The sequence below is a fragment of the Rhinoraja longicauda genome, chromosome 6 (assembly GCF_053455715.1).
Source record: "Rhinoraja longicauda isolate Sanriku21f chromosome 6, sRhiLon1.1, whole genome shotgun sequence".
In the NCBI taxonomy this organism is placed as follows: domain Eukaryota; kingdom Metazoa; phylum Chordata; class Chondrichthyes; order Rajiformes; family Arhynchobatidae; genus Rhinoraja; species Rhinoraja longicauda.
In genome coordinates this window covers 3,881,831-3,896,804 of record NC_135958.1, presented here as the reverse complement: position 1 = coordinate 3,896,804, position 14,974 = coordinate 3,881,831, and the positions used below count along the sequence as shown (strand labels likewise).

The 14,974-nt window shown below is 46.1% G+C and overlaps 1 protein-coding gene across 2 annotated transcripts in view; it reads left to right on the top strand.

Moving 5' to 3' along the window:
- The window catches only part of slc6a2 (solute carrier family 6 member 2), a 110,813-nt gene that overhangs the window by 89,008 nt on the left and 6,831 nt on the right, over window positions 1-14,974 (top strand). For both annotated transcript variants that reach the window (XM_078400373.1, XM_078400372.1), the window contains exons 9-12: window positions 1,095-1,207; window positions 2,335-2,463; window positions 3,438-3,537; window positions 9,483-9,583. In XM_078400373.1, coding sequence (XP_078256499.1) covers window positions 1,095-1,207; window positions 2,335-2,463; window positions 3,438-3,537; window positions 9,483-9,583 — 443 coding nt within the window. The remainder of the gene's footprint in view (window positions 1-1,094; window positions 1,208-2,334; window positions 2,464-3,437; window positions 3,538-9,482; window positions 9,584-14,974) is intronic.

Sequence of the window (14,974 nt, the reverse complement as noted above, 5' to 3'; positions counted from 1 at the left end):
ACATTCTGGGACCATTCTTTGCCTCTGAACAAAGGTCTGACCTGAAATATCACCTGTGTAGGAAGGAACTGCAGATGCTGGTTTAAATCGAAGACAGACACAAAAAACTGGAGTAACTCAGCGGGACAGGCAGCATCTCTGGAGAGAAGGAATGGGTGACGTTTCGGGTCGAGACCCTTCTTCAGACAGATCTGAGATCCTGGGATCTGCCTGACCTGCAGTTACTCCAGACCTTGTGTCGTTTTGTGTAAACCAGCATCTGCGATTCTTTATTTTCCCCATTTAAAAGATGTTTGATTATTCCTTTGAGATACCAGACTGACTAGCTGGAGGCCAGACACATAGCAGCACCCTCTGCACTCCCTCAAATTGTCCATCCTTTCAGACTCTGCACGTTTCATTGAAACTTACCGAATAGTGAAAGGCCTGGATAGAGTGGATGTGGAGAGGATGTTTCCACTAGTGGGAGAGTCTAGGACCAGAGCTCACAGCCCCAGAATAAAAGGACGTAGCTGTAGAAAGGAGATGAGGAAGAATTTCCTTAGTCAGAGGGTGGTGAATCTGTGGAATTTATTACTGCAGAAGGCTGTGGAGGCCAAGTCAATGGATTTTTAAGGCGGAGATTGACAGATTCCTGATCAGTACGGGTGTCAAGGGTTATGGGGAGAAAGCAGGAGAATGGTGTTGAGAGGGAAGATCACAAGATCATGTGATACTAATTGAGAATGATCAGCCATGATCACATTGAATGGCGGTGCTGGCTCGAAGGGCCGAATGGTCTACACCTGCACCTATTGTCTATTGCCTATTGATTAGGCCATTCAGCCCATCAAGTATGCTCCATCATGGCTGATCTATTTCTCCCTCCTAACCCCATTCTCCTGCCTTCTCCCCATCACCCCTGGCACCCGTCAGCCACGATTGAATGGCAGAGTAGACTCAATGGGCCAAATTGCCTAATTCTGCTCCTATAACCTATGAAGTTATGAGTAGAAATCGTAGGCTCTCCTCCCTACTTTAAAGTAGTTTGGTGGTTTATTTGCGTCGGGTAGTAATTCCAGCAGCAGGTTCACTGTTTGCCGTTGTGTTCACAGGTCCAGGCTTGGTGTTCGTGATCTATCCCGAGGCGATCTCGACGCTCCCAGGTTCAACATTTTGGGCGATCATGTTCTTCATAATGCTGCTGACGTTGGGGATAGACAGTGCAGTAAGTGACCTGTTGATTTGCCCATCGCTCACTTGAAGTTCACTGGTCCAGTGATTCAAGAGAAAGGTTCGTCCCACCTCCTCGGGCAGTTCGGGGGTAAACGTGATAAATGTTGCTCTTCCCAACCAGACTTTAATCCAACGATAATGAATAAGATGGAAACAAACACAGATGCTTTCAATTGGAAAGCCTTGTACCACGGCTTCTAATTAGCAGCTTATAAAGTAACTCCTTGATACAGTTGCCCTTCGTGTTGACATTCCTTGGCAATCAGTTGGCAAAAGTGGAGAGTGAGAGGTTCCTGCTTGACGAGTATAAATGCACAAGCTTGCAATAAGTTAGACCTTTTCAGAGAAATAGAGGCGTACAGCACGGAAACAGGCCCTTCGGCCCAACTTGCCCACATGACCAACATGTCCCATCTACATTAGTCCCCCCTGCCTGCGTTTGGCCCATATCCCTCCAACCCTGTTTTGTCCATGTACCTGTCCAATTGCATCTTAAACGTCGCAATAGTCCCTGCCTCGACTACCTCCTCCGGCAGCTCGTTCCATACACCCACCACCCTTGGTGTGCAAAAGTTACCCCTCAGATTCCTATTCAATCGACCCCCCTTCACCTTAAACCCACCTACAGCGGCCCCCGGGCCTACGGTGTCCGGGCCTACACTGTCCGGGCCTACAGTGTCCAGGCCTACAGTGTCCGGCAATCAGTAACCTGTGCCTGCCTTCTCCCCATATCCCCAATTTCTCCCCAATTTCACTAGCCCCTAGAGCTCAATCTAACTCTCTCTTAAATTCATCTAGTGAATTGGCCTCCACTGTCCTCTGTGGCACAATTTCACAACTCTCTGGGTGAAAAAGTTCTGTCTCACCACAGTTTTAAATGGCCTCCCCTTTATTCTAAGACTGTGGCCCCTGGTTCTGGACTCCCCCAACATTGGGAACATTTTTCCTGCATCCAGCTTGTCCAGTCCTTTTATAATTTTATACGTCTCTGTAAGATCCCCTCTCATCCTTGTAAACTCCAGTGAATACAAGCTTTAATATAAAGCTTAGTCATCGATGAAGGAAAGCCTAGTCATCGTGGTTTTGATGCAATCCTTTGTGGTCTCGCCGTCTCTGCAGATGGGTGGCATGGAGGCAGTGGTGACGGGAATCACAGATGACTTCAAGATTTTGAAGAAGCACCGGAAGCTTTTCACGCTGGTCACTGCAGGCGGGACGTTCCTGATTGCACTTCTCTGCATCACCAACGTAAGTGTGAAGCGGCCAGGGGCGGCAAAGCGTGGGCCGACGTTAAACGTGCAGGTAAACGTGTGCAGGAAGGAATCTCCAGGCGCTCCTCAGCTTACGGTGGAGTTCCGTTTCGAGAAACCCATCGGAAACTGGGAATATTGTAAGTGGAAATGCATTTGATACGTGCGATCACGTGGCCGGAAGCGAGCTGTGGCTCGCCACGGGTCGCTGCCGTTTGCACCATCGCAAAGTCGAACTATCGCAAGTCGGAACATGGTAGCCTGGGGAGCGTCGAAGATGGACACAAAGTGCTGGAGTAGCTCAGCGGGTCGGGCTGCTTTTCTGAGGCAGGGTGAAGTGTAGATGAAGTCAATGGTGGAAGGACTGGTCTGTGTGCTGGATAGGTTCAACTCTTCCAACACCCGACAACCTCTCACGGACTTGGGCAAAGTTGTTGCCAAACCGAGGGGGGGGGGGGTAAAGTAGTCGGGGAGATCTGCAGATGCTGGTTTAAATCGAAGATAGGCACAAAATGCTGGAGTAACTCAGCGGGACAGGCAGCATCTCTGGAGAGAAGGAATGGGCGACGTTTCGGGTCGATGTCTCAACCAGAGATGCTACCTGTCCCGCTAAGTTACTCCTGCATTTTGTGCCTATCTTCGGTGTAAAACCAACATCCGCAGTTCCCTCCTGCCCCTGGAATTTCAGTCTGAAGAGGAGTCCCAACCTGAAACGGCGCCCATCCTTTTTCTCCAGAGATGCTGCCTGACCCGCTGAGTTATTCCAGTGCTTTGTGTCTCTCGATGGTGGAAGGATGTTGGTTTATTAATAACCTAGGAGGATTCCAGTTCAAAAATAATTTGTACATAATGCTGGAGATTGTCAAATTAAATATCATCCTGAATCTTGCAAATTTGTTATGTTTTTGAGAAACATTTAAGGACAATTGACTTAATAGGAAAATATTAATGACCTATTTCTGCCTTCTGTAGGGGGGGATTTACGTGTTCACATTACTCGATCAATTTGCTGCAGGAACAGCTATCCTGTTTGGAGTATTAATCGAAGCTATTGGGGTGTCGTGGTTTTATGGTAAGGCCCTCTTGTCCATTTAAAATTATTTGAATACAATGTTTTGTATGGTAAATTGTTATGTAATAAATAAATTAATGAATTAATTATCCGCTATTCCCGCACACTAACACGGTCCTACACTCTGGCGACAATTTACAATTTACAGAGACCAATTAACGTTGTCGGAGTGTAGGAGGAAACCGGAGCACCCGGAGAAAACCCACGCAGGTCACAGGGAGAACGTACAAACTCCGCACAGACAGCACCCATAGTCAGAATCGAACCCGGGTCTCTGGCGCTGTGAGTCAGCAACTCTACCGCTGCACCACAGTGCTGCCCGCGTTTATTACATTAATTAATACATGGAATTAATTTATTATTATAGTATCAGTTTAACTCGGATAAGATATCAAGGTGGATACAGCACTAGTTTAACAGGGAGCAATATGAACAGTTCTTTTTTTCCTTTGTATTGTACTGTACTTTTGGTGCTGATAGGGTTTAGACCAAATTTCATTAAATATAATTATTACTCATCTGACCAGAGTTCGGTCCCGACTACGGGTGCTGTCTGTACAGAGTTTGTATGTCCTCCCTGTGACCTGCATGGGTTTTCTCCGGTATCTCCAGTTTCCTCCCACACTCCAAAGACGTACAGGTTTGTAGGTTAATTGCCATGGTGTACATGTATAATTGTCCCTAGTGTGTGTAGGATAGTGTTAGTGTGTGGGGATCGGTGGCTGGCACGGACTTGGTTGGCCGAAGGGCCTATTTCCATGCTGTATCTCTAAACTAAACTAAACTAAACTAAACTAAACTAAACTCAACTCAACTCAACTAAACTAAACTCAACTAATCTAAACTAAGCTATGTGCTCTAGGGTATGACATTTGCACCCTAGAGAAAAGACTTTGACTATCTACCCTATCTATGCCTCTCATCATCTTAATTACTTCTATCAGGTCACCCCTCAGTCTCCAATGTTCCTGAGAAAACAATCCAAGTTTGTCCAACCTCCCTTATAGCTAATACTCTCTACGCAACATCCTGGTGACCCCCTAGATGTGCCCTCTCCAGTCTAAACCAGAGTTGAGATGTGCCTGTGTGATTCTTGCTATCGTAGCGCGTAGATACCTCCAATTGTAATCCTCAGATGGGTACCCAGGGTAATTTAAGGCCAGAGGTCTATGATGGGTGAACTCTTTCATGAAAGATGATACTCTATTAAACCTCTTTGCTTTAATTAATCTCTGCTGATAATGTGATCTGGCATTTTGTTCTCTATTCCATGACTAAAAGAAAAGACTCCATAGTTTGGGTCACTTAATGGGATCATTGTTAAGACCCTCAAGGACAATGTGACATTTAAGGAATTCGAATGCTGTTGAAATATTTGTCTTCAGCCTCTTCGTGAAAGTCATGCAACTAAACTGTGGTGGCCTTTCATGCCCCGACAATCCAACTGCAAGTGCAGCTATTACCTTTGAAGATCTGAACAACCGTATGGAGAATAATCTTTGTGACTTAATCAAGGACTCGTCCAGAAATGTCAACTTCCCAGTTATTTGTACAATATTCCAAGCAAAGATAATATTTTTTGTGGAAATTAATACATGTTATAACAGTAAATAACTGAACACTCATTCATTTTGTCTTTGCATTGTCGAAGAAATTAGACTTTATTTGGGGCAGCGGTAGAGTTGCTGCCTTAAGGCGCCAGAGACCCGGGTTCAATCCTGACTCAGGGCGCTGTCTGTACGGAGTTTGTGCATTCTCCCTGTGACCGTGTGGGGTTTTTCCTGGTGCTCCGGTTTCCTCCCACATTCAAAAGACGTACAGGTCATTGTAGGTTAATTGGATTCTATAAACTGTCCCTCGTGTAGAGGGTAGAACTGGTGTATGTGTGTTTATTGGCTGGAGTGGATTCAGTGGGCCGAAGGGCCTGTTTCCTCGCTGTATCTCTAAACTAAGTTAAACTAAACCTCATGCTCCATCAAGATTAAATATGTTTTTGCATTCATCAACCTATTCATAATGCTTATGTAAATTGTTTTTTAGAGTGTCATTTTAGTTGTGATTATTTTAAAACAAACTGCTGGAAGAATATAAATGATTCCATTTCACCATGATGTGCTACAGAAGGATGGAATAAAGCTGCAGCCTCACAGTGCCAGAGACCCAGGTTCGATCCTGAGCTCGGGTGCTGCCTGTGTGGCGTTTGTACGTTCTCCCTGTGACCGGATGGGTTTCCTCTGGGTTTTCCAGTTTCCTCCCACATCACAAAGCCGTGTGGGTTTGTAGTTTGATTGGCCTCTGTAAAATGGTCGGGGTGGTCTCGGTGGGCCGAAGGGCCTGTTTCCATGCAGTATCTCTAAACCTTTTTCAAGAAAAAAACCCCCAAATAAACACAATTTATTATTTGTCATTTGAGTTCAACTCATTGGCATCTTAGTGGTTCAAAGAAACATAGAAACATAGAAAATAGGTGCAGGAGCAGGCCATTCGGCCCTTCGAGCCTGCACCGCCATTCAATATGATCATGGCTGATCATCCAACTCAGTATCCTGTACCTGCCTTCTCTCCATACCCCCTGATCCCTTTAGCCACATAGGGCCACATCTAACTCCCTCTTAAATATAGCCAATGAACTGGCCTCAACTACCTTCTGTGGCAGAGAATTCCACAGATTCACAACTCTCTGTGTGAAAAAAAACTTTCTCATCTCGGTCCTAAAAGACTTCCCCCTTATCCTTAAACTGTGACCCCATGTTCTGGACTTCCCCAACATCGGGAACAATCTTCCTGCATCTAGCCTGTCCAACCCCTTAAGAATTTTGTAAGTTTCTATAAGATCCCCCCACAATCTTCTAAATTCCAGCGAGTACAAGCCGAGTCTATCCAGTCTTTCTTCATATGAAAGTCCTGCCATCCCAGGAATCAATCTGGTAGCCGACACACATATTTAGCCGACACACGAGAAAGGGCAGCTTAGTGATGCACTTAGTAAAACCATTGCCTGAGAGTGGCAGAGGCCTGGGACCAACCCTGACTGTGGTTGCTGTCTGTGTGGAGTTCGCACAAAGGGGCGCACTGACCGGCGATCCCCGCACATTAACACTAGCCTACCCACACACGGGACAATTTAGACTTGCACCAAGCCAATTAACCTACAAAGCTGTACGTCTTTGGAGTGTGGGAGGATACCGAAGATCTCGGAGAAAACCCGTGGGGCTTTCGAACAATACTCTCGGAGAATACTCACAGAACCAGCTGAAGAAGCAGATTAAGTTTTATATTCTCAGTCTGATAAATGATGATCTCGTTCCTGGCCCCGTAAATACCAGTTTATCATTCTGGATCCATTACCACCCCAGCCAATACAAATAGCATAAATGTCCCTCCTTCAGAAAGGATTACTATACCCAGTGTAAATAACATTCCTTTCAAAATGCTCTTAATTGGAGTTAATACATTATGGTAACTTGAGACTTTTGAGTTAAACCATTAGTATTTTTTTTTAATGATAATATCTTGCGTGGAAAAGATTATAGATAATGTAATGTCTGACATTCATAGACATGAAGGATTCATAATTTGGCTTCTCATCAACCACTATAGTGCACTGTGGAGTCCATGAAGTTTCTAGTGCAATCGGTAAAACGTTTGTCCTGATGTTTCAACCAGAAATGCAGCATATGTTGTTTAGTTTAGAGATACAGCCCTTCGGCCCACCGAGTCCGCACTGGCCAGCGGTCCCCGCACAGTAACACGACACTAGGGACGATTTTTACATTTTTAGCATGCCAAATAACCTACAAACCTGTATGTCTTTGGAGGGTGGGAGGAAACCAAAGTTCTCGGAGTAAATCCACGCGGTCATGGGGAGAACGAACAAACTCTGTACAGAGTTTGTCCCATCCCCCTGACATCAGTCTGAAGAAGGGTCTCGACCCGAAACGTCACCCATTCCTTCTCTCCTGAGATGCTGCCTGACCCACTGAGTTACTCCAGCATTTTGTGAAATAAATAACTTCGATTTGTACCAGCATCTGCAGTTATTTTCTTACACAAACTCTGTACAGACAGCGCCTGTAGCCAGGATTGAACCCGGTTTTCTGGAGCTGTAAGGCAGCAACTCTACCGCTGCGCCACAGTGCTGGCTCGAAGGGCCGAATGGCCTCCTCCTGCACCTATTTCCTATGTTCTATGTTCTTCGCTTGAAACAGTTATTAGTTACTTTGCATTGACAAGTAACAACCTAATTGTTTGCTTCACAAGCCCCAGTTCAGGACTGGTTTCGTGAAGGGAGTTAGTGGCAATGATCCCACTGCGATATCGGGTACAGTTAGACCTGCAACCTGTCAGTGCTTACCTGAATAACACAGAGAGCAGTGCAGGAGCAGCAGCAGGACAAGGCCCTTCGGCCGACAAAGTCCATGCCGAACATTGTGCCAAGATAAAATAATCTCAATAGGTTCAAATGGCATGAAGTTCAAAAATGGAGATCTATTTGACTGGGCAGATTCAAGGAACTGCAGATGCTGGATTACACAAAAGGACACAAAGTGCTGGAGTAACTCAATGGGTCAGGCAGCACCTCTGGAGAACATGGGCACGTGACGTTTTGGATCAGGACCCTTCTTCAGATTGAAACGTCACCTATCCATGTTCTTCAGAGATGCTGCCTGACCCGCTGAGTTACTCCAGCACTCTGTGAAACGTCACCTATCCATGTTCTCCAGAGATGCTGCCTGACCCGCTGAGTTACTCCAGCACTCTGTGAAACGTCACCTATCCATGTTCTCCAGAGATGCTGCCTGACCCGCTGAGTTACTCCAGCACTCTGTGAAACGTCACCTATCCATGTTCTCCAGAGATGCTGCCTGACCCGCTGAGTTACTCCAGCACTCTGTGAAACGTCACCTATCCATGTTCTCCACAAATGCTGCCTGGCCCGTTGAGTTACTCCAGCACTGTGTTCTATTTCACAGGGCTTTGGATGCGCATTAACTATATTAAATACATTTGACACAAAGCGACTGTTTTAAATTGATTTTATGGGCTGTGTCCTGACCTCAATCAACTAATATTCCTTTTAATTCTTGAAGAAATTAAATGCTTGACTCCAACGGCATGACACGAACATAATTCAAATTAATGGGACAGAATTTTGTGTAGTCGTGATTGCCTACTTCACCACATTCTGCCAACTGAAATATTAACCCCTGCAGTTGGGTTTTTTCAAATCTTTATATCTGAGTTATCTTTCTTCACTTCTCTGTCCATTTGGAAAAATATCATTTTACCCTTGGGTTTGGAATGTGGAGTTTAAGTAATATCTTCTAATCATCTCTTTTTTTTAAAGTATTTGCCTTAAGTAGTTGCAAAGAGCATTTTCAAAGAATGCTATCAAGTTCCTGGTGACTCTGATATATTTGGTTAAAATGAAAAATCATTTTCTTTTATTGCAGTTCTATAACCTATCTTCTTTTTAATCGGCCTCTGTAAATTGCCCTTGGATGTGTGGGGAGTGGGTGAGAAAGGGATAACATAGACCCAGCATGAATGGGTGATCGACAGTCGTTGTGGACTCGATGGGCCTGTTTCCCTGCTGTATCTCTAAAGTATAATCTCAAATCTCTAAACAAGTATCCGTTATTTTATTTAATTCAGATCATTAACCTGGGAGTAGACTTGGATGAGTATTTAAGACTAAATGGACAATCTTGCATTTAAGGAACTTAGCTTCAGCTTGGTCTGTGTATCCTTTGGAAAGCTGGTGTAGAGAATTCTGTTCAGAAATTACAATGTTCGTCTGCTGGTGGGCAATTAGATTGCTGTTTCTTTTGTGACGGTATAAAATTGCACTGTTTCACTGGCAATTACTTTGGAGAGGGTGTTGCAATGTCCCGCCCACGATACTGGAGATTCTCTAATGTGTTCTGGCTTTGCTTCTGCCTCAGGAGTTGACAGGTTCAGTGAAGACATCAAACAGATGACAGGCTTCAAGCCGGGACTCTACTGGAGGCTCTGTTGGAAGTTTTTTAGCCCAGCCTTTTTACTGGTAAGCAAATAATAGTCACATTAGACCTGTATGTTAAAGCAACGTGAACCATCTTTAAAAGGGTCCCGGCCCAAGTTGGTCAAGGAGTCATCGGGTCTTACAGCACGGAAACAGACCCTCTCGTCCAGCTGACCAAGATGCCCCATCTACACGAAAGATAGACACAAAGTGCTGGAGCAACTCAGCATCTCTGGAGAAAAAGGATGGGGGACGTTTCGGGCCGAGACGTTTTTCAGTCTGAAGAAGGATTCAGAACCGAAACATCATCCATCCTTTTACTCCCGAGATGCTACCTGGCCCGCTGACTTACCCCAACACTTTGTGTCTACCTTTGGCACATAAACCAATACTTGTAGCTCCTTGTTTCTACACATCGCCCCATCTGAATTAGTCCCACCTGCCCGCGTTTGGCCCATATCCCTCTCGACATTTCCTACCCACCTACCTGTCCAAATGTCTTTTAAATGTCGTCATAGTTTCTGCCTCAACCACCTCCGCTGGCAGCTCATTTCATATCACACCACTCTCTGTGTGAAAAAGATGCCCTTTGGTTATGGGAAAAATAAGTCTTCAGATAATGTGGCCTGATAGCCAGAAAACCAGGTTGTGATAATCCAGATTTCCACCTGAAGTCGATAAAATAACTTGGAACATTATCCAAAGATGGAATTCTAAGTGTTGGTACATGTCAAAATATGTTTTTTTGTTAAATATATTAACAAAATATATTAAACTGTAAATTGCTGTATAAAGTATTTTGGGCAAAAATTCCTAAATAGAGCCAAGAGCTCATGGATTCATACAGTCCAGAAATAAGACATTTGTTGCAAATCCATGTATGTTTGACTAATTAAAAGAGGTTTATTTATTTTGCATCCAGATTCAGTCAATTATCTTTTCGATTTATCATCAGGGCAAAGTTACAGATATCTACAGATTGGACGTTCATTAAAAAATCATGTAATATAATCTCTAAATTGATGAACCGTAATTAATGTGTCGGGGCGTCACAGTGGCACAGCGGCAGAGTTGCTGCCTTACAGCACCACAGACCCGAGATTGATCCTGACTACAGGTGCATCGGGAAACCAAACGCAGGCTCGGCGATCGTTTCGCTCAACACCTTCGCTCAGTCCACCTTGTCCAACCTGATCTCCTGGTGGCTGAGCACTTCAACTCCCCTTCCCACTCCCAGTCTGACCTTTCTGTCATGGGCCTCCTCCAGTGCCATAGTGAGGCCCACTGGAAATTGGAGGAACAGTACCTCATATTTCGCCTGGGCAGCTTGCAGCCCAGCGGTATGAACATTGACTTCTCCAACTTTAGATAGTTCCTCTGTCCCTCTCTTCCCCTCCCCCTTCCCAGTTCTCCCTCTATTTCCTGTCTCCACCTATATCCTTCCTTTGTCCCGCCCCCCTGACATCAGACTGAAGAAGGGCCTCGACCCGAAACGTCACCCATTCCTTCTCTCCTGAGATGCTGCCTGACCTGCTGAGTTACTCCGGCATTTTGTGAAATAAATACCTTCGATTTGTACCAGCATCTGCAGTTATTTTCTTACACTTTCTGACTACGGGCGCTGTCTGTACGAAATTTGTACGTTCACCCCGTGACCCGCGTGGGTTTTCTCCGGGTGCTCCGGTTTCCTCCCGCTCCCCGAAAACGTACAGGTTTGTAGGTTAATTGGCTTTGGTAAAATTGTAAGTTGTCACCTGTGTGTCGGATAGTGCTTGTGTACGGGATGATCGCTGGTAGGTGTAGACTGACTCGGTGGGTCGAGGGACCAGTTTCCGCGTTGTCTCTCTTCAGTCTAAAGCGCAGAATAAAGTGAATATTTAGTCGCACACTTTGGTGGCAAGAACAGGAAAGCAGACTATTATCTGAATGGTGGCCGATTAGGAGAAGGGGAGATGCAACGAGACCTGGGTGTCGTGGTACACCAGTCATTGAAAGTAGGCATGCAGATGCAGCAGGCAGTGAAGAAAGCAATGGTATGTTGGCATTCATAGCGGTGCAGGCTCGAAGGGCCGAATGGCCTACTCCTGCACCTATTTTCTATGTTTTCTATGTTTCTAAACAGCTTTAGTTTATCAGAAAATAGGAGTATTCTTTCGAGTGAATGTATAAAGAGCGAGATGTCCAATTACTTCCAATTAAATCAGTGAAATACTTTTGGGCAAATATTTACATTCTACAAGATAAGGGAAGTGTGTGCTATGTTCGGCTGGCTTCTCTAAAGGGCTTACAGCGAGGTTATACAATTAGTGGCGTTTACGTTCAGAGCAGAACCTTGCTTTTGGCAGTTCTCTGGGCCTGCAGCTGTCAGATACAAACTGTAAAGCAAGCTAACATGTGTCTTATTGCATTTAGCTGCACTGCCATTTCTCTGGCTACGCCTTACCTTCTTGCAAGGGAATATGTGCAGCCTTTGACATTCAGTTCTGTAACTCTTCCACTAAGTAACAGATTTTATTTGACAGGACCAGAAATAATATCGTGGTCGCTGTGGAAAATTAGCAAACAATATGTGCTGCAAAACAGATGTTGGAAGTCTGGTCGGGGCAATGAACTGCAGATGCTGGTTTATACCAGAGATAGGCACAGAGTGCTGGAGTAACTCAACGGGTCAGGCAGCAGCTCTGGAGAAAATGGATAGGTGACGTTTCAGGTTGGGACCCTTCGACAGAGTGGAAGCAGGGAAATGGAGTGGGGGGGGGGGGTGGGGGGGTGAGAACTGGAGGTCCTAAGTTATCCTGGTCTTTTCACACCATCAGATCTTCCACCCCACCCCTCCCCCCCCCCCCCCCCGAAAAAACTTTCAGGCTGAAGACAGGCCGGGAAGCCTTATCTACGCAGACATGAGATTAGTTAAAATTGTGTTTATATTTGGTAATTGTGGCTCACAGTACAAATTGGGCTGTCATCCTTGCCTTGAGGGCACTTTGGGCAGATTGCTTTCCTGTCGCATGCTCTAATCCATGGTTGAACGTTTACCTGGGGGATTAGCGTTTCGTGACGCACACCAGGAAAACATTTTAACTATCATCTTATCCCAAGTCTTCTCCCCTAAAAATATGTGTACATCATGTTTACCTCAGTGATGTGTTTAAGTCTCTGCAATTATATCTCAGCCCACAGCTCAGTGAGATCAACACTAAACTTCTCACCCGATGCCCACGAATGAAATATTCATCGAAACATAGACAATAGGTGCAGGAGACAATAGACAATAGACAATAGGTGCAGGAGTAGGCCATTCGGCCCTTCGAGCCAGCACCGCCATTCAATGTGATCATGGCTGATCATTCTCAATCAGTACCCCGTTCCTGCCTTCTCCCCATACCCCCTGACTCCGCTATCCTTAAGAGCTCTATCTAGCTCTCTCTTGAATGCATTCAGAGAATTGGCCTCCTCTGCCTTCTGAGGCAGAGAATTCCACAGATTCACAACTCTCTGACTGAAAAAGTTTTTCCTCATCTCAGTTCTAAATGGCCTACCCCTTATTCTTAAACTGTGGCCCCTGGTTCTGGACTCCCCCAACATTGGGAACATGTTTCCTGCCTCTAACGTGTCCAACCCCTTAATAATCTTATATGGATCTTATAAGATCCCCTCTCATCCTTCTAAAGGAGGAGGCCATTCGGCCCTCCGAGCCAGCACCGCCATTCATTGTGATCATGGCTGATCATCCACAATCAGCAACCTGTGCCCAACCTCTCCCCATATCCCTTGATTCCACTGGCCCCCAGAGCTCTATCTTTTGATGCCCATGAGGTGACAACTTTATTTCATCCTTTAATCTTTCTTTTCTGCAGCACACTTTTAAATTGGTCCTTCATTTCAGGTTGTGCTGTGGCACAGTGGCACAGCGGCAGAGGTGCTGCCTTACCGCGCCAGAGCGCCAGAGCGCCAGAGCGCCAGAGCGCCATCACTGATTTTCCGGCCCCTTTGGTTCCAGAGCCTTGCCATATTATCCGTGTTGCCGGACCGACAGGGGTTACGGTCTCCATGAGGAGATCCAGCTGTACCGGGATGGTCCGCCGAGGAGCCGGGATACTGGCCCGGCAAAGTCGTCCCTGGAAGTCAGCCGTGGGAACGGATCCGCCGGCTCCAGCCAGGCCAGAGTTCCAGAGCCCCAGCCACAAGGGGGGGGGGGGCAAATTCAACCCATCAATCAGCCGGGGAAGTCTCGATGAGTTCGAGATCGGCCGCCTAGGCACCACATTTTCGGGCGGACTTCCAGGGGGCATTTCAAGCGCTGTCCAGATTATAGGAGGTCCGGACCACCAATTGGCCGGAACATCGTTGGTGGATGTGTATCAGCCTCTGTTCCCACGCTGCTCCGCCCACCATTTGCACCTTTGTTGCACCCAGACTGGACCATTTCACAGCAGGTCCAGTCATCTTCCCTCTTTCAACACATTAGCAGCAGCAAAACACCCTACCCCTAAGTCTCAATAGATCCCATTCACATATCAACCTGGTGACTACTTAATTTTCACCTTTGTTTTGCCAACGTCAGAAAGTCCTTCGTGAGGGTAAGTCCACAGGGAGCTTCCAGCCCAGACGATGTATCTCTTAACACTTGCACAGTCCAGATTTGGTGGAGTTCACGTCAACACCTTCGACATCTCACCACAATGGCTTTGTTAAACGGATAGTGTTACCAGTGTCACAGGGAGGTGGAGAAGATTATCAGCAGATTAAATAGGGTGACCTGCATCAGCATCTTTTATCCAGAGTAGGAGAAACAAGAACCAGAGGATATCAGTTTAAGGTGAGGGGGGGGGGGGGGGGAGATCTAATAGGAACCTGAGGGGCAACTCCTTTACACAAAAGGTGGTGGGCATATGGAACGAGCTGCCAGAGGAGGTAGTGGAGGCAGGTACTATCTATCATAATGTTTGAAAGACATTTGGACAGGTTCATGGATAGGATAATTCTAGAAGGATCTGGACCAAACACAAGCTGGTTATACTATTGTAGATGGGGCATGTTCGGTGGGCCAGTGGGCCTGTTTCCACCATCTATATACTAAAACTCTTGTGTTTGTTCCTGAACTACATCCAAAACGGTACGCGATAGCATGACAATTTTAGGCCCACCTTACTCACCGTCGTCCCTTTGGTGCTAATGGAAGAAGTTTCATTGAAATCGGTGTTATATTTTTAAAGTTATTCACATTTTTAAGTTTAAATCTATCTCCTAGGGAGGGAGGTGAAGGGAGGCAGGGAGGGGGAGGGGGGAGGATAAGCAGGGTTGAGGGGGATGGAGTGGGGGGAAGGGGAAGTGGGGGAGGGGGAGAAGGAGGGAGGGGGAAGGGGAGGGAGGGGGGGAGGGAGGGGAAGAGGGAGGCAGGAGGAGAGAGGGACGGGGAGGGGGGGAGGGGGA